Source organism: Eubalaena glacialis, chromosome X, assembly GCF_028564815.1.
Source record: "Eubalaena glacialis isolate mEubGla1 chromosome X, mEubGla1.1.hap2.+ XY, whole genome shotgun sequence".
Classification (NCBI taxonomy): Eukaryota; Metazoa; Chordata; class Mammalia; order Artiodactyla; family Balaenidae; genus Eubalaena; species Eubalaena glacialis.
This window is the reverse complement of record NC_083736.1, coordinates 15,807,590-15,831,393: the sequence shown is the minus strand read 5'-3', so window position 1 is coordinate 15,831,393 and position 23,804 is coordinate 15,807,590. Positions and strand designations below refer to the sequence as shown.

Below are 23,804 nucleotides of genomic sequence, written 5' to 3'. Positions count from 1 at the left end.
ATTTGACAAAACCCAATACCCATTTGTGATAAATACTCTTAGCAATCTAAGAATAGAGAGAACTTCCTCAACTTGATAAAGAACATCTACAAGAAACCTACAGTTAACATTGTATTTAATGGTAAGAAACTGCATGCCTTCCCACTAAGCTCAGGAACCAGACAAGAATGTCCTCTCTCACCATCTGTATTAAACATTGTACTGGAAGTCATAACTAATACAAGACAAGTAAAGGAAGTAAAAGGTATACATTTTGGGAAAGAAGAAGTAAAACTATTTTGTTCGCAAATGACATGACTGATTATGAAGAAAATCCCAAAGAATTTACCCCCGAAAAAACACTGGAACTAATACGCAATTCTAGCAAGGTCACAGGATACGAAGCTAATATACAAAAGTCAATCACTTTCCTATATACCAGCAAGGAACAACTGGAATTTAAAAATTAAAAACAATACCATTTATACTATCACCAAAAGAAAAAAACGACTTAGGTATAAATCTAACAAAACAATCGTAAGATATGTATGTGAAAAACTAAATAACTTTGTTGAAAGAAATCAAAGAGAGAAAAATCAAATGGAGAGATATTCTGTGGTCATTGATTAGAACACACAATATTGTTAAGATGTCAATTCTCAACTTGATCTACAGATTCAATGCAATCCCAATCCTAGCAAGCTATTTTGTGGATATCAACAAACTGATTTAAAAGATAAAACATAAAGGCAAAAGACCTGGAATAGCCAACACAATACTGAAAAAGAACAACAAAATTGGAGGACTGACACTACCTGACTTTAAGACTTACTACGAAGCTACAGTAAATCAAGACAGTATGATATTGGTGAAGAATAGACACACAGATCAATGAAACAGAACACAGAACCCAAAACTAGACTCAACACAAACACAGCTGATCTTTGATAAAGAAGCAGAGGCAATCCAATGGAGAAAGAAGTCCTTTCAACAAATGGTTGAAATAACCTAATCAAAAAATGGGCAAAGGACTTGACTAGACATTTCTCCAAAGACATACAAATAGCCAAGAGCACATGAAAAGATGTCCAACATCACTAATCATTAGTGTCATGCAAATCAAAACCACAAAATGATACCATTTTACATCAACTAGGACGGCTACAATAAAAAAAAATAAGGAAACAAGTGTTGGCGAGGATGTGGAGAAATTGGAACCTTTGCACAGTGCTGGCAAGAATGTAAAGTGGTGCAGTCACCGAGGAAAACAGTTTGGTGGTTCCTCAAAAAAGTTAAACACAGAATTCCCATATACCTAGCTAGCATTTCCACTTCTTGCTATATACCCCAAAAGAACTGAAAACGGGGACTCAAACAAAACTTGACCACAAAAGTTCACAGCAACAGTATTCACGATAATCAAAAGGTGAAAACAACCCAAATGTCCATCCACAGATAAATGGATAAACAAAATGTAATATGTCCATACAACAGAATATTACTCAGTCATAAAAAAGGAATGAAGTAATGACACAGGCTACATGGATGAACCTCAAAAACATTACACTAAGTGAAAGAAAAACTCAAATGGTCACAAATTGTATGTGATTGCATTTATATGAAATATCCAGAATAGGTAAATCTATAGAGAAATCAGATTGGTGTTTGCCAGGGATAGAGAGAGGAAGAAACAGGGAGTGAGTACTTGATGGGTCTGGGGTTTTCTTTTGGGGTGATAAAAGTGTTTTGGAACTTGATAGAGGTAGTGATTGTACAACATTGTGAATGCACTAAATGCTACTGAGTTGTACACTTTAAAATGGTTGGTTTTACATTACGTGAATTTTACCTCAATTTTTTTTTAAAAAAAGGTCACAACATTGTAAATCAACTATTCATTGATTAAAAAACAAAAAAAGAAGATGGGCCTAATGAGGCTTACTTCCTGGCTCTACCACCTACTGACTTGTATGGCCTTCAGGAAATTAACCTATTATATTTGAGCAACAGTTTCCCTCATGTTAAAGGAAGGTAATTCTTTCTAACTTTTATAGTTGCTATGAGGATCTAAAGAGTAATGAAAATAAAGCACCTAGCGTAGGACTTCCCTGTTGGCACAGTGGTTAAGAATCCGCCTGCCAATGCAGGGGGACACGGGTTCGATCCCTGGTCCGGGAAGATCCCACATGCCGTGGAGCAACTAAGCCCATGTGCCACAACTACTGAGCCTGCCCTCTAGAGTCCGCGAGCCACAACTACTGAAGCCCGCACACCTAGAGCCTGTGCTCCGCAACGAGAAGCCACCGCAGTGAGAAGCCCACGCACCTCAACGAAAAGTAGCCCCTGCTCGCAGCAACAAAGACCCAAAGCAGCCAAAAACAAATAAATAAATAAATAATTTATATTTAAAAAAAAAAAAAAAGCACCTAGCCATAGCACAATGCCTGGAAGTTAAGAGGTACTTGAAACAGAGATTATTACTATTGCTTCTTAACTTAATTTCTCATTTATGGCCACTTGAATTATATTAGGAAGATATCTCAAGTTTTTTGTCTCCAAAGAATTTAACTCTTCATATTTGTGAGAATGTCCTTCTCTTGAACTCAAGTAATCTTTCACAGTCTCAGTGGAGACTGTTTTCTTCTTTGTATTCATTTTGGACGAAAAGAGAGATATTCAGGCCAGTGATGGAACACAGTCAGGGTGAATAGATTGTATGTGTCTCCGTATGCCCAGTTCCTAGCAAAGTCCACTTCTCCGTTCTGACAGTTGATCATGAACGAGGTAACCAATATAAAATTTCCTACTTAGCCAGCCAAAAGATTTACCCAAGCCCAGCTCAAGGGAAAAGTAATTTTCAGTGGAAGTTCCACACTTTATTAATTCTATTCCTCAGACTCCAAGAGCACCAAGGGCAAAGAGACAAATAGAAACTGAGATTGTTGGCCCACTGAGGCCACTATGCTGTTTCCACTGTATTCTCCTAGTTAGGGCTGCTCAGCATCAGAAGTCAGCAAACTTTTTCTGTTTAGGAAGGGCCACAAAACAAATCCTGTATTTTAGGCTTCGTATGTCATACGGTCTCTGTTGCAACTACTTAACTCTGTCATTTTAGCGCAAAAGCATCCATAGAAAATACGTAAATGAATGAGTGTGGCTATGTTCCATAAAATAAGTGGCAGGCCAGATTCGGCCCACAGGCACTCAACAGATTTTTCTTAAACAAATATTTGGTTGAATTTTACTTTGTAATACCATGCCTAGAACACAGTGTTTTAAGTACAGGAGGTAGAAAAAAAATTTAATTTGATTTTTTAAATTAAAATGCTTTAACATAGGAAACAAACCTTTAAATTAAGAAATAGTAAAGCTCAAAAGCACTGCAGAATATGAACTATAGCTTCTAATGGTATTTCAGGGGTGCGTTACTTTTTATATAAAAATAGATCCCCATGCACTACTTTCCAGTTACTGATTTCAACAACTGATAAAGAGTTACGCTTAACTATTTAAAAGTGTCCACTATACGGGCATTTGTTGATCAGTTCCTTTTCTTATATTTCCAGTGAATATATACTTCAGACCGTGTAGAAAAATGATTCACACTCATTTTTGGTTCCTGAAGTTTTAAAGTCACATTAAAGAACTAGTTAAATCCCTTAAGCAGAGACATTTATCAAAGACTAATGAAATTACTCATCTTAAGAAGATGTAGAAAGAATGTTCTCTCTCTCTTTTTTTTTAATGTTTATTTATTTATTTATTTGACTGCTCCGGGTCTTAGTTGTGGTGTGCAGGCATGTGGGACCTAGTTCCCCGACCAGGGATTGAACCCGGGCCCTCTGCATCGGGAGCACAGAGTCTTAACCACTGAACCACCAGGGAAGTCCCAAGAATGTTCTCTTAAAGAAGGAAATAATTATGTTTTATGATTGGCAGAAAAGGGGACTTTAAAGTCCATCTAGTGCTCCAGCCAACTCGTCCTCTAGACTGGGGGGCTGTGGAGTGGGGGGGAACTGAGTCACTATAAGAAGGACAAATGAGGTAAAGTCTTCTGTGTAGACAATGCATGCAGAGCTAGTAGTGGGGCTAGTTCTAATTTGACCATTCCCTTATCTCATTTACTAAAAAACAAACAGAAAACCAAATCCAGATTAGGACGATGAGGATAAAGGCAACCAGGAAGCCTGCAAAAGCCCCCGATTCTTCTGGTTCCCTGAAGAAGTCAGACTCATCTGGAAATTGACACCTGAGCCATTGTTTCTTTTACTGATAACAAGACAACAGAAACATGGGTAGTTTTTCCTATATCAACAGACTAGCAGAATTGGAAATACAAAATATTATAGTACAAAGAAGTACGATTTTGGTGAGACTTTTGTCGTGTTCCACAGACTGTTCTACAGTCAATTGGATCAGCAACAAAAACCCGGTCAAGAGAGGAAACCAGGGCTTCCCTGGTGGCGCAGTGGTTAAGAATCCGCCTGCCAATTCCGGAGACACGGGTTCGAGCCCTGGTCTGGGAAGATCCCATGTGCCGTGGAGCAACTAAGCCCATGAGCCCATGAGCCCTAGAGCCCGTGCTCTGCAACAAGAGAAGCCACTGCAATGAGAAGCCCGCACACCGCGGCCGCAACAAGAGAAAGACCGCGGGCAGCAATGAAGATCCAACGCAGCCAAAAATAAATAAATGTATTTATAAAAAAAAAAAAAAAAAAAGAGAGGAAACCACACAGAAGTAAGGTTCTACATGAGTGCCTCTGTAAGAAGAGGCAGATGTTTTCCCCCATTAATGATTCCTACTATCTTTGTTCCTGACCTGAAGTCCAGTTTAACATTGACATCTCATTAATCTTCATAACCTGCAGTAAATTCACATAATTTCAGACAGTGCAATTACTTAAAAAAAGATTATGATAAAATAATCAATTAATACTGAAATACTTCCAGCTTCCTACAATCTTTATGAAAAACCCCAAGCCTCGCTATAATCTTCTTCAAATGCTAGAAATTTTGCACACAAAAGCAAGAAACCACATCTTATTTTTATTTAAATAAGGAGGAATAAAATGACAAAGTAAATAATATAATATCCCATATATTCTGTTTCTCATTGTTGACATCTTTTTTAAGTTTTAAAAACTCAAATAACATGTAAAACCTAAAACTAAAAATTAAAGAAAAACATTTGTTTTATTTAATGTGGGAAAAAAACCTGAAAAAATAAGTTTATTTTGGTCTAGTAGAAAATAACTGTATGGTTTTAGATGGCAACTATAAATAATCTGTTAAATTGATAATGGTTCATTGACTTTTCCTTAAGCATCTTCTCAAAATAGTTTGATTAAAAAAAAGTAACCAAATCATCATTCAGCTTTTTGGTGGAAAAATAAAATTAATCTGAAAAAGAAAAATGGAATCATTAATCCAAAATGCATATTGCTTGCTAAAAATGAAGGCTTATAACAAAAGACAAATTTGTGAATATTAAGTAATAACAAACATCCAAAGAATGCCTTTTAGTAGGGGAAAATATGGGTATTCCTAACTAGAAAATATTTAATCAAATCTACTCTTCCTACTACTCTCAATATCAATTTATAAACTCTCAAAAGAGAAAAATGACACAATCCAGATCTTCTCTATCTACTCTCTCCTTACCCTCTTGCAATTTGGCATTAATGTATCATTTGACTTAAAGAAGTCATTAATAAATGGCATTCTTAAATGAAATGGATTTTCTCACCCCTCAATCCTTATCATTATGGATCTTTTTTTATGGATTTTTAACATTATTGGTGAATACCATTTTAAAAAAATCTTTCTTCCTTGCTTTCAAGAGGTCTACTCCCTCTCCTTTCAGTATGATCATTTTAAACACGTCTTTCACTCTGCTCTGTACTTCCTCTTGGAAGGTTCATATCATTTCACACTTCCATCTCAGGTTCAAGGTAGCCATTTCTGGAGTCAGATCAAAGCCTGGTTTCGCCACTTATCAGCTGCATAATCTTGGCCCCGTTACATAGCCTCTCTCTGACTCAGTTTCCTCATATGTAAAATAGGGATGAGAGTGGGGATTGTGGGGATTAAATGTAAAACATCAAACAGAGTGCCTATCTACCATATATGGTAGATGCTCAATATGTGGTATTTACTAATATCAGGTTTGGTATTCTGTTGACATTTTATTCTTTATTATGAAAGCCAAACTCATTATCTCTCCCTCCAAACTTATACACCCTTTACAAGTTTCCCAGTCAGATAAATGATACCATTGCTTTTGCAGTTTACCACAAATCCTTGGGATCATCTTTAATCCCTCCACAGGGACCCGCCACTGTGCAAAAGCTCTCTACAGTGTCCTTCCTTTTTGGTTCTGTAATTTAAGTCAAGTTTATCATTTATTTAATACTTACAGCTGTACCCCAGTACTCGATTGTTCACAGCTTTGTATAACTAGCTATTCAAGAGCATTCGTTACCTACTACTTCAAAACAAACAAAAACTTCTCATAAGTCAACCCAGCCATAGGAAAGGAACTACATGAATCAGCACTTCTCTGTCCTAGGCTCAATTAGCATCAATCTCCAACCTTTCTCTAACCTCTCTCTTGCCTCAAGTTCTAATCGCATCTCCCTATTTCAACTCCATTCCATTCTCCCTACTTTGTTGTGAGGATGACCTTTTTGGGTTTCTGGGAAGAAAAGTGTACTGTAAAACATGCCTCCCCTCTCACAGGCACTTCAAAGCAGACACGTAAAGAAAAAGAAAATCAGCAATGCATATTTACAGGGCAAAGGTCCAAGCCAGAACTTCTTCCAAGTGCGAGTAATCATAAAGCTCCATAAAGAGTTTAATAGTCACTGCTAAGAGTGTTCATATACATGCCAATACGTATATATAACAATAAACAGAAGTTGTCAAAAAGAGAGTACAGTTACATTTTTCTTTTTTAATTGGGCAGCATTTCTTTCAGTAAATTAAGAAGTATGATCTTTGGCCTGGAATAGCTCAACATCGTATTATGTTCACAAAAGACAAGATATATCTGTTGATAAACATGACCTCTAAATTTCTTGCAACAGGACACATTAAAACAGTGACTTTCTTTCATACTTGTTCAAATACACCATATGCTAGGAATCAGGAATTATTTAATTATATATACAATCATAGCCAACATTCTCAGAAAGAGATCAAATTTATGCATGTGATCACATATACCTGTGTAAGTAATCACAAGAGACCTGATTTATACATTTTTATAAGCATTTTATTAAAAATTTAAAAGGTATGCAAAATATATGGGCATGATCACTTTACACATAATAAGCACAAAAGGGAGGATTATATCCATTTTTGACTATAATATGAGATTTCATAGTTATCCATTCGTTTGATCCTAACGGGTAAATCTTATCAGAAGCATCAAATTCTCTATTTTTGGATAGTGGGGTAAAGATTTGAAGGTCTGATTCTAGCTGAAAAAAGGGTATACTCTAAGAAGTCTAATGACTAAACAGTTGCAAATTCTAGAAAGAATTTTATATTACTCTGAGTTAGGCACTAACTTATGCTTCAAATTTTCCATCCAGTGCTATCTTTTTAGGTACATGAAAGGAAAAAGCAACGATACTCAGAGAGCTGGTCTGTAGGGCCCTCATTTAGTGAAGGGCAGTAAAAAGAGGTATTTTTTTAGATGCAATCTCATTTGCAGCAATCTCACAGGTTATTTTTTATCTATTCTTCTATCTATTCAGACAGACCATAAGACATACAAGGGCAAGAAAACTATGGTTTATTCATCCTTGTAACTCAAAATGCTTTGCACATGGCCACTAAGAATCAGAGTTCACATTTAGAGTCAGTTTCCCAAGAGCAGAGATGCCTGTTCTCGTCCACTTTCACTCTGAGCCCATCTTGCTGGCACTAATAGTGTGTATTATGAGAACGAGGTACAGTTAACAAGCATGTTTTAACAAATGAGTAAACCAGATATATGGAAAGATAAAAACAATATACTCAACTACTAAACGTTATTTTTACATAAAAGGCAGGAGAGCTTAGATAAGGTCATGCATATGGCTGATTCTCTTTGTTGTGCAACGGAAACTAACACAGTATGGTGAAGCAATTAGACTCCAATAAAGATCTATTAAAAAATAAAAAAAATTTTTTAATTTAAAAAAAGAAGTATAGGGGAAAAGGTCACAGGAAGAAGTGTGACAACGACTGAGAGAAAATACTATTGGAAGATTTGTCATTATATATCAGAAATCCCTGGGTTTTAAAATTCAAGGATTAAGACTAAGAACTGAAGCTTCCGTTTGCTATGTTGTATCAACAGAGCCATAGTACAAAAAGGGGTATTATGTTCATGAAAGAGTCAAATTTAATTTGGACACTAACAACCTATTTCCCATGAGTAGTATCTACCCAAGAATTTTATTTTTTTAAAGCTTCCTAAATTTATTTTAACTCAAGGCATCTCCTTAAAAGCACAGCACTTCACCAGAGAGCTTTCTATTTGTTTAATTTCAAACTGCAGTGATATTTCTTAATTAGGAATTTAAGGTGCTAAATTTATTTTGATTATATTTAATTTATTATTTTAAATTCTTAGTCATCCTGAATCAAGAGCCAACAGTATTCAAACCATTTTTTAGGATTCACTGGCAGAGATCTTCAGATAACTATTATCAACATAAAATAACTCAAACACCCAATTTCAAGAATAATAGAAAATTCTTTGAATTAAAGAGATTTGTGATGTAAAACCCAAAATACATCAACTGTCATGAAGCCTTAAATTCAAAATGTAAGTAATATTTTGTACAATGGGAAAGAAAAAGCAAACATAAAAATTATATCATCTTTATGTGTGTGTGTATATATATATATATATATACACACACACACATACATATATGTTATGACAGATTGATAGATTTGAGAGTTTAAATTAAATGGCTTAGGCTAAATTGCTAAGCTCATCTCAGACATAAATTATATCATTATAAAATATCACAAAAATCTTTAAACCTTGGTCTTAACAAATTATACACAAAATAGTATGAGGCCAGATATTAATATTCAAACTAGGTATACCATAATAGAAAACTATTTAACCTAATGTTTGAAATTGTTACAGCTTCAACACTTGCCATCTTAAAGGTAGTCTCTGAGTAAAACATCCTCAAAACTGAGCAACACCTATGGAAACTTGAAATAACCTCCCTGAATAACTGGTGATTATTAATTATAGTCAAATAATCTATATATATAAGATTCATTTCAAGGCTGTTCAAGCGTGATCAACTACAGCTAATAGTCATAATCATACACTATTACCCCAAGCCCTATTTCATAACCAAACACCTATCCACTACCCTTCAAAATCTGGATTCTGACCCAATAAGCAATCTAAGTTAATGGGTCTACAAGAAAAATATTGACATGAAACTCCTCCTTGCTCTTAAGTACTTGAACATAAATTAAATCTGTCACTACTTTGATTTCTTCTCTACCATCTTTTCTCTCTTCCCATTAGGCAGCTTTTCACCTACACATAGGTCAGGTGAAAAAAAGAGCACATGACTGTAAAGAACTAACAACTACTTAATCATGATAAAGCTTACCCAAAGTAGTCTCTTTTTTCAGGGTTCCCATATTAATTCTCCTTTATTAAGCATCATCATCATCATAGCCAGTTTTAATTATATGCCCACATGCACAGAACACTACATTAGTTTCAAAACAGTTAAACATATATAGATATTTTCTTTTTAAAAACTATGTACTTGCCTTGTGTCTGCATTTAAGTACAACTCCATAGGCTCCTATAATAAAAAGAAGTAAACAATTAGGGGCACGTATACAAATTACAGCTCTTGGAGACTGCAGAATCAAAGTTCTATTATATTTACATTGGTTATCAATATATGGTATAATAATGATTCCTAAAATGATAATATTCTGCAGTGATAATGCAATGAGCCATATACAAAGAGAGCATGAATATTTATTATACATTTTTTATAAACCAAGAGTATAAGCAACCCATTTCCCCAACAAGTGCATATTCTTAAATGTTTCTCTTTTTAAAGAAAATTTCACTTGAGGCATTTTTAAACTTAAGCTTAAAAATTTCTAGAGACAAGATTTGGACATAAGAACTTTAAGAGTAAATTAAAATTACCTCAAAAGATTCTAGGGAACTCAAACTTTAAGAGTTAATGGTTTCACAAAGGTAGGCTCAAGCATGGAGCCTACCAAATATGTTCTCTGTCCTAGGAGACATTTAAATTCTCTTCTAAGATACTGGAATGTTTTCCCTGACTAGCAAAATAGTACAGGCCTCACCTCAGCATTCCAATTAATAACTAGTAGGAGTTGCTACATTTTTGCCATAAATATTAAATTCAATGGCACCAGCAGAGGAGTCCAAGGATCTCTGGCCATTTATAGCCAAGCACTCCCACTTTCTCTGATATATTTCAAATGAGATACATCACTACCTTTTGGGTTACTTATACAATTAACTAGCCAGTAAGCTACTTCCTTAGAGGCAGAACACAGAGTTGACAGCAAGGAAATTGAGGCAAAAGTTATAATGTGAAAAAATCTAATTAGGAGAATCAAAATATAATATATGATAACTGAAGTTTGTAGAAATGATTGACATTTACAGACAGGCAAAGCCCATGTTCATCTCTGAGAAGAGGACTTCAGGGAGAGGAAATTAGGAAATGTGTCTCCAACAGAGCCTGGAGAGCCAGAATAAGTCTCCCTCACCCGGTAGAGATGGATGAATCTTATTATCACAGTTAGGATGAACCCAGCCATTACAGCCATCCAACTCAACTCCACAATCACCAGGCAATCATCCAATCCTCATTTAACTGCCCATGCTAGTTTTTCTATGGGGTGAAAATGCACTGCTTAGGCTGCAGGGATGTAGAGTTTGCTTGACAGTTTTTAATTTCCTTAATATATATGTATTTCATAGCCAGAAAAGCATCTGAGGTAGTTTACAAAGAAAAAAAAAACATATAGCAATGATGGTTCTGACTACAACTTAAAACTGACATATTCTGATTTATATAACAGTCTGGTAGTTTTAGTTAATCTAAGCCGATCCCTGAGAAGATTATCACCTATGGGTATACTAAGAAAGACAAGGTTATGATCCAGAAAAACTTAGGCCCAGAATCTGGAACATTCCAACCCTGTTACACCCAAGGAGCTGACCTTCTCTAGCGAGTAGCTTTACGGCATGTCTCTATAATACTTTTGAAAAAACAAAAATAAAAATAATAAAGAAAGCAGGCATTATAAAATTAATAGTAGATAAGACATTGAAAATGAATTTTATCTACATAATTAATATCAATGAAAAACAGGAAAAGGAGTTGACTGGTGAAGGAAGAAGGATCCATTCTTTTTATATGGTTTCAAACTTCAGACCCTGAAGCAAACACCCAATGATTAGACAATATTTGAATTGTTTCTATTTATTTGAAAAGGATTTAACAACTTAATATTAAAATCCAGAACAACTATCCTGTTGACATAGGTAAATTTTAAAACTTCTTTTGAAATTCAAAATTACGTGAAAATTCTGAAATATCAAGTTTTTGTAATATTTGCTTTAAAGATACAGATGCTAAGAAGCCATAATTATAAATCATTTATACCGTGTTAACAGAATCATTTATCAAAATCTCCATAAAGTTATCTTTAAGTCGAGAGCAAAAATTACTAAGAAGGAAAAATCAGGAAGATTTATGAAAATGAAATACCATATTTCATCAAATTGATATCACTGATTATAAGCATTAGTACTACTAGGAAAGAAAAAGTGCTGCCAATCAAACCATGACATGCTACTGATTATAACACACATCTGATTTCAGAGATGTTAAAAAATGACCAAACTGTGTGGTTCAGAATTTATAAAATGTGGTTTGTTATTCTCAAAGACAAATAGAAGTTATTTATTCATTTATTTATCATGTATTAAGGAAAATTTAACATACAAATTTTAAGTTAGTCAAAATAAGCCTAGCTGACATAAAAAGTAAATGTAACCAAAAAAATGTAGACTAAAGAAATCATGATTGCTAATGAAAAGAATGAAATGAAGGCAGCCTTAAGAAATCTCTGATTTCTTAAACTTTAAAGGATTTTTAAATGTTATTAACGTTCAATTGGAGAATAAGACCCAAATAGTTTAAGAGTAATTTTACTTTTAATATTTTACTCTTAGGCACATATGTGAATTGATAAAGGTTAAGGTAACAATCTGAATTAATAACTTTTTTGGTGGTAGATATAATAGTACATTGCTCAAAAACTCAAGGAATGCTAAACTTACCTTCACCTACAACCCCAAGGATCTCAAATTTATTCATCACATTACCAATGTTAGGAATCTTCATGAAGACAAACTCCTCTTTTGATGCAAGCCACAGAACATGGCATCAAAAAAGAACTTCTAAGAAAGTTGTACAGTAAGTAGAACGAAAAACGTCCAAAGGAGGAAATTCTCACAGGTTGGCAGGAACTTTCACATATTTGTCCTAAGGTGAAGTATTAAATGATTCCCTGAAAGAACAAACACAATTAAAAGTCATAAGTTTTATTTCTCAGTACTCTAATAACCTAACCAATCTTTTTGTACAGTTGTTTTAAAACCACATTAATGTTTCATATACTACTACTACTACTACTACTACTGCTGCTAATAATAATAGGAGGGAAGAACCCAAAATGAAACACAAATGAAAAAATGTACCTAACTGTATTTGAAATGAATAATATAACTACACTGAAGGAGGCTGGGGGAAAAGAATTAACCCCAGGTAACTTCTGAAAACAGTATTTTAACTACATACTCTCCTTGAACTAAAGACAAAAAGAAATATAAACAAGTATTATACTCAGTTATTTGTTTTTATACAGAGATATGAAACTTCTTCATGTATATTCTAGGATTGAGCAAATAAGTAAATACACTGTGGATAATGTGGGTTTGGTCTCATTCTCATAAAAGGAAGTTACAAAGATGAAAACGGGGAAAGCTTGGAAATAAGAGTTAACCATATAGGGTCAGTTCTTAATATAGACAGATGTAGAAATAGATATAAATGTGTATGTAAATATACATACACACATACATTCTTCCAAAAAGGTAAAACATGAATCTAACCATAGGCAGCAACAGACAAGCCCAAACTAAGGGACATTCTACTCAATAACTGATCTGTATTCTTTAAAAATGTCTACATCATGAAAGACAAGGAACAACTGAGTAACTGTTCCAGAAAAGAAGATTAAGAGTCATGATAACTAAATATAATGCATGATCCTGGATTGGATCCTAGACAAGAAAAAAATTTTTTTGCTATAAAGGGTAACTGATAAAATTTAAATGTCTACAGATTAGATAATAATACTGTATCAGCGATATTTTTTTTCTTTTGACAATAGTAAGGTGGTTACATAAAACAATGCTCTTGTTTTAAGAAATGACAAGATGGATGAAGGTGTTCAAAAGGTACAAACTTCTAGTAATAAAATGAACAAGTCCTAGGGATGCAATGTACAGCATGGTGACTATAGTTAATAATACTGTATTGTATATTTGAAAGTTGCTAAGAGAATAAATCTTAAAAGTTCTCATCACAAGAAAAAAATATGTAACTATGCGTGGTGATGGATGTTAACTAGACTTACTGTGGTGATCATTTTGCAGTACATACAAATATCAAATCATTATGTTGTACACTTGAAACCAATGTTATATGTCAATTAGATTTTGATAAAATAAATAAATAAGGCACAGCCCAGATCTCTAGAATAAGACAGTCTAATAAAAAGCTTAACCAGAACCGAGATGGCAGAGTAGAAGGACGTGCTCTCACTCCCTCTTGCGAGAGCACCAGAATCACAACTGGCTGCTGGACAATCATCGACAGGAAGACACTGGACTTCACCAAGGAGGATACCCCACGTCCAAGGACAGAGGAGAAGCCACAGTGAGATGGTAGGAGGGGCGCAATCAGAGTAAAATCAAATCCCATAACTGCTGGGTGGGTGACTCACAGACTGGCGAGCACTTATACCACAGAAGTCCACCCACTGGAGTGAAAGTTCTGAGCCCCACGTCAGGCTTCCCAACCTGGGGGTCCGGCAACGGGAGGAGGAATTCATAGAGAATCAGACTTTGAAGCCTAGTGGGAATTGATTGCAGGACTTCGACAGGACTGGGGGAAACAGAGAACCCACTCTTGGAGGGCGTACACAAAATAGTGTGTGCATCGGGACCCAGGGGAAGGAGCAGTGACCCTGGGGGAGACTGAACCAGACATAACTGCTGGTGTTGGGGGGTCTCCTGCAGAGGCGGGGGCTGGCTCTGTTTCACCGTGGGGACAAGGACACTGGCAGCGGAGGTTCTGGGAAGTACTCCTTGGCGTGAGCCCTCCCAGAGTCTGACATTAGCCCCACCAAAGAGCCCAGGTAGGCTCCAGTGTTGGGTTGCCTCAGGCAAAACAACCAACAGGGAGGGAACCCAGCCCCACCCAGCAACAGTCAAGTGGATTAAAGTTTTACAGAGCTCTGACCGCCACAGCAACAGTCAGCTCTACCCACCTCCAGAGCCTCCCATCAAGCCTCTTAGATAGCCTCAACCACCAGAGGGCAGACAGCAGAAGCAAGAAAAACTACAGTCCTGCAGCCTGTGGAACAGAAACCACATTTACAGAAAGATAGACAAGATGAAAAGGCAGAGGGCTATATACCAGATGAAGGAACAAGAAAAAACCCCAGAAAAACAACTAAATGAAGTGGAGATAGGCAACCTTCCAGAAAAAGAATTCAGAATAATGATAGTGAAGATGATCCAGGACCTTGGAATAAGAATGGAGGCAAAGATTGAGAAGATGCAAGAAATGATTAACAAAGACCTAGAAGAATTAAAGAACAAACAAACAGAGATGACCAATACAATAACTGAAATGAAAACTACACTAGAAGGAATTAATAGTAGAATAACTGAGGCAGAAGAACGGATAAGTGACCTGGAAGACAGAATGGTGGAATTCACTGCTGCGGAACAGACTAAAGAAAAAAGAATGAAAAGAAATGAAGACAGCCTAAGAGACCTCTGGGACAACATTAAACGCAACAACATTCGCATTATAGGGGCCCCAGAAGGAGAAGACAGAGAGAAAAAGGACCAGAGAAAATATTTGAAGAGATTATAGTCGAAAACTTCCCTAACATGGGAAAGGAAATAGCCACCCAAGTCCAGGAAGCGCAGAGAGTCCCATACAGGATAAACCCAAGGAGAAGCATGCCGAGACACATAGTAATCAAAGTGGCAAAAATTAAAGACAAAGAAAAATTATTGAAAGCAGCAAGGGAAAAACGACAAATAACATACAAGGGAACTCCCATAAGGTTAACAGCTGATTTCTCAGCAGAAACTCTACAAGCCAGAAGGGAGTGGCATGATATACTTCAAGTGATGAAAGGGAAGAACCTACAACCAAGATTACTCTACCCGGCAAGGATCTCATTTAGATTTGATGGAGAAATCAAAAGCTTTACAGACAAGCAAAAGCTAAGAGAATTCAGCACCACCAAACCAGCTCTACAACAAATGTTAAAGGAACTTCTCTAAGTGGGAAACACAAGAGAAGAAAAGGACCTACAAAAACAAACCCAAAACAATTACGAAAATGGTCATAGGAACATACATATCGATAATTACCTTAAACGTGAATGGATTAAATGCTCCAGCCAAAAGACACAGGCTTGCTGAATGGATACAAAAACAAGACCCATATATATGCTGTCTACAAGAGACCCACTTTAGACCTAGGGACACATACAGACTGAAAGTGAGGGGATGGAAAAAGATATTCCATGCAAATGGAAATCAAAAGAAAGCTGGAGTAGCTATACTCATATCACATAAAATAGACTTTAAAATAAAGAATGTTACAAGAGACAAGGAAGGACACTACATAATGATCAAGGGATCAATCCAAGAAGAAGATATAACAATTATAAATATATATGCACCCAACATAGGAGCACCTCATTACATAAGGCAATTGCTAACAGCTATAAAAGAGGAAATTGATAGTAACACAATAATAGTGGGGGACTTTAACACCTCACTTACACCAATGGACAGATCATCCAAAATGAAAATAAATAAGGAAACAGAAGCTTTAAATGACACAATAGACCAGATAGATTTAATTGATATTTATAGGACATTCCATCCCAAAACAGCAGATTACACGTTCTTCTCAAGTGTGCACGGAACATTCTCCAGGATAGATCACATCTTGGGTCACAAATCAAGCCTCAGTAAATTTAAGAAAATTGAAATCATATCAAGCATCTTTTCTGACCACAACGCTATGAGATTAGAAATGAATTACAGGGGAAAAAGCGTAAAAAACACAAACACATGGAGGCTAAACAATACGTTACTAAATAACCAAGAGATTACTGAAGAAATCAAAGAGGAAATCAAAAAATACCTAGAGACAAATGACAATGAAAACACGACAACCCAAAACCTATGGGATGCTGCAAAAGCAGTTCTAAGAGGGAAGTTTATAGCTATACAAGCCTACCTAAAGAAACAAGAAAAATCTCAAGTAAACAATCTAACCTTACACCTAAAGAAACTAGAGAAAGAAGAACAAACAAAACCCAAAGTTAGCAGAAGGAAAGAAATCATAAAGATCAGAGCGGAAATAAATGAAATAGAAACAAAGAAAACAATAGCAAAGATCAATAAAACTAAATGCTGGTTCTTTGAGAAGATAAACAAAATTGATAAGCCATTAGCCAGACTCATCAAGAAAAAGAGGGAGAGGACTCAAATCAATAAAATCAGAAATGAAAAAGGAGAAGTTACAACCGACACCGCAGAAATACAAAGCATCCTAAGACACTACTACAAGCAACTTTATGCCAATAAAATGGACAACCTGGAAGAAATGGACAAATTCTTAGAAAGGTATAACCTTCCAAGACTGAACCAGGAAGAAGCAGAAAATATGAACAGACCAATCACAAGTAATGAAATTGAAACTGTGATTAAAAATCTTCCAACAAACAAAAGTCCAGGACCAGATGGCTTCACAGGTGAATTCTATCAAACATTTAGAGAAGAGCTAACACCTATCCTTCTCAAACTCTTCCAAAAAATTGCAGAGGAAGGAACACTCCCAAACTCATTCTATGAGGCCACCATCACCCTCATACCAAAACCAGACAAAGACACTACAAAAAAAGAAAATTACAGACCAATATCACTGATGAACATAGATGCAAAAATCCTCAACAAAATACTAGCAAACAGAATCCAACAACACATTAAAAGGATCATACACCACGATCAAGTGGGATTTATCCCAGGGATGCAAGGATTCTTCAATATACGCAAATCAATCAATGTGATACACCATATTAACAAATTGAAGAATAAAAACCATATGATCATCTCAATAGATGCAGAAAAAGCTTTTGACAAAATTCAACACCCATTTATGATAAAAACTCTCCAGAAAGTGGGCACAGAGGGAACCTATCTCAACATAATAAAGGCCATATATGACAAACCCACAGCAAACATCATTCTCAATGGTGAAAAACTGAAAGCATTTCCTCTACGATCAGGAACGAGACAAGGATGTCCACTCTCACCACTATTATTCAACATAGTTCTGGAAGTCCTAGCCACGGCAATCAGAGAAGAAAAAGAAATAAAAGGAATACAAATTGGAAAAGAAGAAGTAAAACTGTCACTGTTTGCAGATGACATGATACTATACATAGAGAATCCTAAAACTGCCACCAGAAAACTGCTAGAGCTAATTAATGAATATGGTAAAGTTGCAGGATACAAAATTAATGCACAGAAATCTCTTGCATTCCTATACACTAATGATGAAAAATCTGAAAGAGAAATTATGGAAACACTCCCATTTACCATTGCAACAAAAAGAATAAAATACCTAGGAATAAACCTACCTAGGGAGACAAAAGACCTGTATGTAGAAAACTATAAGACACTGATGAAAGAAATTAAAGATGATACCAACAGATGGAGAGATATACCATGTTCTTGGATTGGAAGAATCAACATTGTGAAAATGACTATACTACCCAAAGCAATCTACAGATTCAATGCAATCCCTATCAAATTACCAATGGCATTTTTTACGGAGCTAGAACAAATCATCTTAAAATTTGTATGGAGACACAAAAGACCCCGAATAGCCAAAGCAGTCTTGAGGGAAAAAAACGGAGCTGGAGGAATCAGACTCCCTGACTTCAGACTATACTACAAAGCTACAGTAATCAAGACAATATGGTACTGGCACAAAAACAGAAACATAGATCAATGGAACAAGATAGAAAGCCCAGAGATAAACCCATGCACCTATGGTCAACTAATCTATGACAAAGGAGGCAAAGATATACGATGGAGAAAAGACAGTCTCTTCAATAAGTGGTGCTGGGAAAACTGGACAGCTACATGTAAAAGAATGAAATTAGAATACTCCCTAACACCATACACAAAAATAAACTCAAAATGGATTAGAGACCTAAATGTCAGACTGGACACTATAAAACTCTTAGAGGAAAACATAGGAAGAACACTCTTTGACATAAATCACAGCAAGATCTTTTTTGATCCACCTCCTAGAGTAATGGAAATAAAAACAAAAATAAACAAATGGGACCTAATGAAACTTCAAAGCTTTTGCACAGCAAAGGAAACCATAAACAAGACGAAAAGACAACCCTCAGAATGGGAGAAAATATTTGCAAACGAATCAACGGACAAAGGATTAATCTCCAAAATATATAAACAGCTCATTCAGCTCAATATTAAAGAAACAAACAACCCAATCCAAAAATGGGCAGAAGACCTAAACAGACATTTCTCCAAAGAAGACATACAGATGGCCACGAAGCACATGAAAAGATGCTCAACATCACTAATTATTAGAGAAATGCAAATCAAAACTACAATGAGGTATCACCTCACACCCATTAGAATGGGCATCATCAGAAAATCTACAAACAACAAATGCTGGAGAGGGTGTGGAGAAAAGGGAACCCTCTTGCACTGTTGGTGGGAATGTAAATTGATACAGCCACTATGGAGAACAATATGGAGGTTCCTTAAAAAACTAAAAATAGAATTACCATATGACCCAGCAATCCCACTACTGGGCATATACCCAGAGAAAACCGTAATTCAAAAAGACACAGGCACCCGAATGTTCATTGCAGCACTATTTACAATAGCCAGGTCATGGAAGCAACCTAAATGCCCATCAACAGACGAATGGATAAAGAAGTTGTGGTACATATATACAATGGAATATTACTCAGCCATAAAAAGGAACGAAATTGAGTCACTTGTTGAGATGTGGATGGATCTAGAGACTGTCATACAGAGTGAAGTAAGTCAGAAAGAGAAAAACAAATATTGTATATTAACGCATGTATGTGGAACCTAGAAAAATGGTACAGATGAGCCGGTTTGCAGGGCAGAAGTTGAGACACAGATGTAGAGAACAGACATATGGACACCAAGGGGGGAAAACTGCGGTGGGGTGGGGATAGTGGTGTGCTGAATTGGGCGATTGGGATTGACATGTATACACTGATGTGTATAAAATTGATGACTAATAAGAACCTGCAGTATAAACAAACAAACAAAACAACTAATACTAAACTTTCATTGGGTTATTTGTATGGAAATATGTTAATATAAATGTTTCAGACATTATATGAAATTTCTAAAAATCTTATATGTTCTGGTATAATGTTATAAGTCATAATCCTAGTTATTACTTTAAAATGTATATCTCAGAAATAACTAATTTTCTTGTCAACTGCATTATTATGAACTTTCATCAAATCTTTAACCGTGGTCATTTTTTAAGTCTTTTGTCATTTACAGACAGTTCTGGGTGTACTCTGATGCTTTTGTAAATATGTTCCTATAAAAGGGTTTCATCTTCAGGAAATTCATGGAAAAGACTCTGACAAGTACAGGTTTCTGGTACCTGACTGTACTGCTGAACTGAATGAATAAGCATTTTCAGAACTCTAATGAAAAACTGATGAGCTCATGAAAGTGCTAACAAAAGATCAAGATGAAAAAAAAAAAATTAATTACATGGGACTGAGTGAACTGATGAGGATGAGTATAATTTTTGTGACTTTCTGGTTGAATTTAAAAAAAGAAAAAATCCCACAAGAACTCAGAGGCAAAGAATATACAAATCAATTTTCACTGCAAAGTAAAGGAGCTGTTACAGTGGAGGATTACTGGACTGAATGTCAATATTATGACATAGTATGAGTGTGTTTCATGTTTGGTAATTGCAATCATTGTTGCTTTTGTTGTGGTCATCCATGTACAATGCTTGGTGTCAGTCTATTTATCTCTTGTAAAAATAAAATACAGTGTGTGTGGGGGAAAAAAAAAAAAAGCTTAACCAGAAAAAAAAGAGGAAGAACACCAAAGTTTTTAGAGATAAAGTTTGCAACTTAAACCGTTCAGAAAAAAATATGTATATGTGTATGGGGGAAGAGAAAGAGAGAGAGAATGATAAAGCAAATATGATAAAATATTAACATTTGGGGAATAGGGGTCAAGGGTCTATGAAACAGGAAATTCTTTATACCATCTTTGCAACTTTAAATCTGAAATTATTTCAAAATAAGTTCTTTTGTTTCAAAAAAACCTATCCTATCTTTAAGAAGAACAGCTGTATCAACATATAATATTGGTTTAAAAGGAAGAAATAAATCTAAACCAGTAAAGAAATTTTCTTTGCTGCCTATGAAATTTGAAACTTTAAAAATATATGAGTACCCCATGTGGTGTAAAGTACTGACACGAAAAAGTGTGCCGTTCTGTACACTAATAGTAGGAATGTAAACTTTCTAAAGAGTAAAATGTCCATAATTAAATGCTTTTTAAATGTTCATATCTTGATAAAAGTATCTGACAAAAACCTACAATATCATTCTTAAATGTGGAATATTTAGATAGTCCCTTTAAAAATTAAGAACGTGACAAGAAGTCCTACTATTAATACTTATTAACATTACTATTAAACATTATCCTGGGGCTTCCCTGGTGGCGCAGTGGTTGGGAGTCTGCCTGCCAATGCAGGGGACACGGGTTCGAGCCCTGGTCTGGGAAGATCCCACGTGCCGCGGAGCAACTGGGCCCGTGAGCCGCAGCTGCTGAGCCTGCGCGTCTGGAGCCTGTGCTCCGCAACAGGAGAGGCCGCGATGGTGAGAGGCCCGCGCACCGCGATGAGGAGTGGCCCCCGCTTGCCGCAACTAGAGAAAGCCCTCGCAAGGAAACGAAGACCCAACATAGCCAAAAATAAATAAATAAATAAATAAAAATTAAAAAAACAAAAAAACAAAAAAACATTATCCTGGTGGGTTCCAGACAGCTCAGTAAAATAAGAAAAAATAAATGAATAAACTATATAGGACTGGAAAGAGGAAAACGTAATAGAATTTACAGATAATATTGTCTACATAGACAATTCAAAGGAATCTACAAATTATCAGAATTATAAGTGTTAACAAGGTAGCTAAATATAAGCTCAATATACAAATATCAACTGTATTTGTAAACATCAATAAGAAACAGAAAATGTACTTTTTAAAAATCATCTTTACAATAACAAAAACAGCACTTAGGATTTAACATAAAAGACACCCAAGACCTCTATTCATATATATATATATATATATACACACACACATAAACACATATAGATCACACATATATATGCATGTGTGTGCGTGTGTGTGTATATATATATATGTCAACTTTATTCAAAGGCATTAAAGATGACGTATATCAATGAAGTTATCCCAATTTTAAGGCTAGAAAATTCAACATTATAAGAATATCAATTGTCTCCATATTAATCTATACAGTCAATGCAATTCCAATCAGAATCCCAAGAGGGTTTTCTGAGGAATTACAATAATCTGATTCTAAAATATATATGGAAGAGCAGAATTCCAAGTACAGCCAACACCCTCCCGAATAAGAAAAATAAGAAGGCTCAGCTTTGAGGGGAGGAGCTGGCAAGATGCTCTCTACCAAATATACTGAGGGTTAGAATTGAGCTATAGGACTTCCCTGGTGGTGCAGTGGTTAAGAATCCACCTGCCAATGCAGGGGACATGGGTTCGAGCCCTGGTCCGGGAAGATCCCACATGCTGCGGAGCCCCTAAGCCCGTGCGCCACAACTACTGAGCCTGTGCACTAGAGCCCGCGAGGCACAACTACTGAAGCCTGGGCACCTAGAGCCCGTGCTCCTCAACAAGAGAAGCCACCGCAATGAGAAGCCCGCGCACTGCAACGAAGAGTAGCCCCCGCTCGCTGCAACTAGAGAAAGCCCATGAGCAGCAACGAAGACCCAGCGAAACCAAAAATAAACTAATTAATTAATTAATTTTAAAAAAAGAATTGAGCTATAAAAATTAAAACAGGGTGGTCTTGGCACAGAGATAGACAAATTAGCCAGTGGAACTGATATGAGAGCTCAGAAGTAGACCATACTTCAAAATCCCTATAGCTCCAAACCCACCTCCATGTCACTTCTCTGCTCAAAACCCTCCAGGGGCCTCCCATATCATTAAGAGTGAAAGTCAAAGTTCACATAAGCCACCAGGTCTTAACCTCCTCTCTCCTCGGATGTCATCTCTGACTCTTCTCTCCCTTGGCTTGCTCCACTCCAGCCACACTGACCTCGTTCCAGCTCAATATATAACAAAGTCACAGTTGTCCCTAATGCTAAATATTTGTCACTCTAACATTTACTTTAGGTCAGATTCTTATTGTCTGATTTTTCATTCAATATTTACCAAAAAATGTTTTTGAAAAAAGGCAAGAGAAAGCAGACACTATACTTATTTTAGAAAACAACTTTAATTCAATGGAATCACAAATTTTTAAAGGATGACTGTGACATCTAGAGAAAATAATGTCACAATTTCAAAAGAAATAAACATTTGTTCTATTCATTCATTTATTAAACAAAAAATTACTCACTGCCTAACATGATTCAAAGAATGGGTAAATAAGACACACGAGACAGTGGTGAACAAGATAGGCAAGGTCCTTGCCCTCATGGAGCTTCACATTTTACTGAGGGAGGAAAAAAATACAAGATTATTATCAGATAGTGATACATGTTATGAAGGGAGAAAAAAGGAGTGATTACCCAGACAGACAGCCCCCTCTCTAAAAAGGTGACCTTTGAGGTGAAATATCAATAACAAGAACGAGCCAGCCATATGAAGATCTAAGTCAGTCACATTCCAGGTAAAAGATGCTCAGAGTGTTTCTGAGAATGAATCATTGTTTCATTTTCTACGGCTGATTTGGAAGAACACCCAGGAAACATTTAAATATTCTACTCTCTGTCAATAATGGTATGGCTCATTTCAAAGGAAACTAGAGATAAATATTAAATTATTCCTACTAAGAAGACTCAGCACCCCCAAAAGTTCTCTATGTAAGTATGTATATATAAAGAACATTTGGTCCCACCTATTCTCTATGGAAATCAAAATCGACTAATGCAAACTGGGAATCAGAATTTAAATGTGTGAGTAAATATATAACATAGGTGTCAAGAGCAGTCTTTTAACTACCAGTATTCATACTGAGGAAAAAAATTTATGCCAAACTGGATTTAACTGCAATTTTATATGAATAACGCTGATTAATT

The 23,804-nt window shown here is 35.8% G+C and overlaps 1 protein-coding gene across 2 annotated transcripts in view; it reads right to left on the bottom strand.

Annotated features, from left to right (window-relative positions):
• CDKL5 (cyclin dependent kinase like 5) overlaps positions 1-23,804 on the bottom strand; it is a 189,594-nt gene that overhangs the window by 113,371 nt on the left and 52,419 nt on the right. For both annotated transcript variants that reach the window (XM_061178360.1, XM_061178359.1), the window contains exons 3-4: positions 12,356-12,585; positions 9,784-9,818 (exon numbers count right to left, since the gene is read on the bottom strand). In XM_061178360.1, coding sequence (XP_061034343.1) covers positions 9,784-9,818; positions 12,356-12,419 — 99 coding nt within the window. In that variant the 5' untranslated portion in view covers positions 12,420-12,585. The remainder of the gene's footprint in view (positions 1-9,783; positions 9,819-12,355; positions 12,586-23,804) is intronic.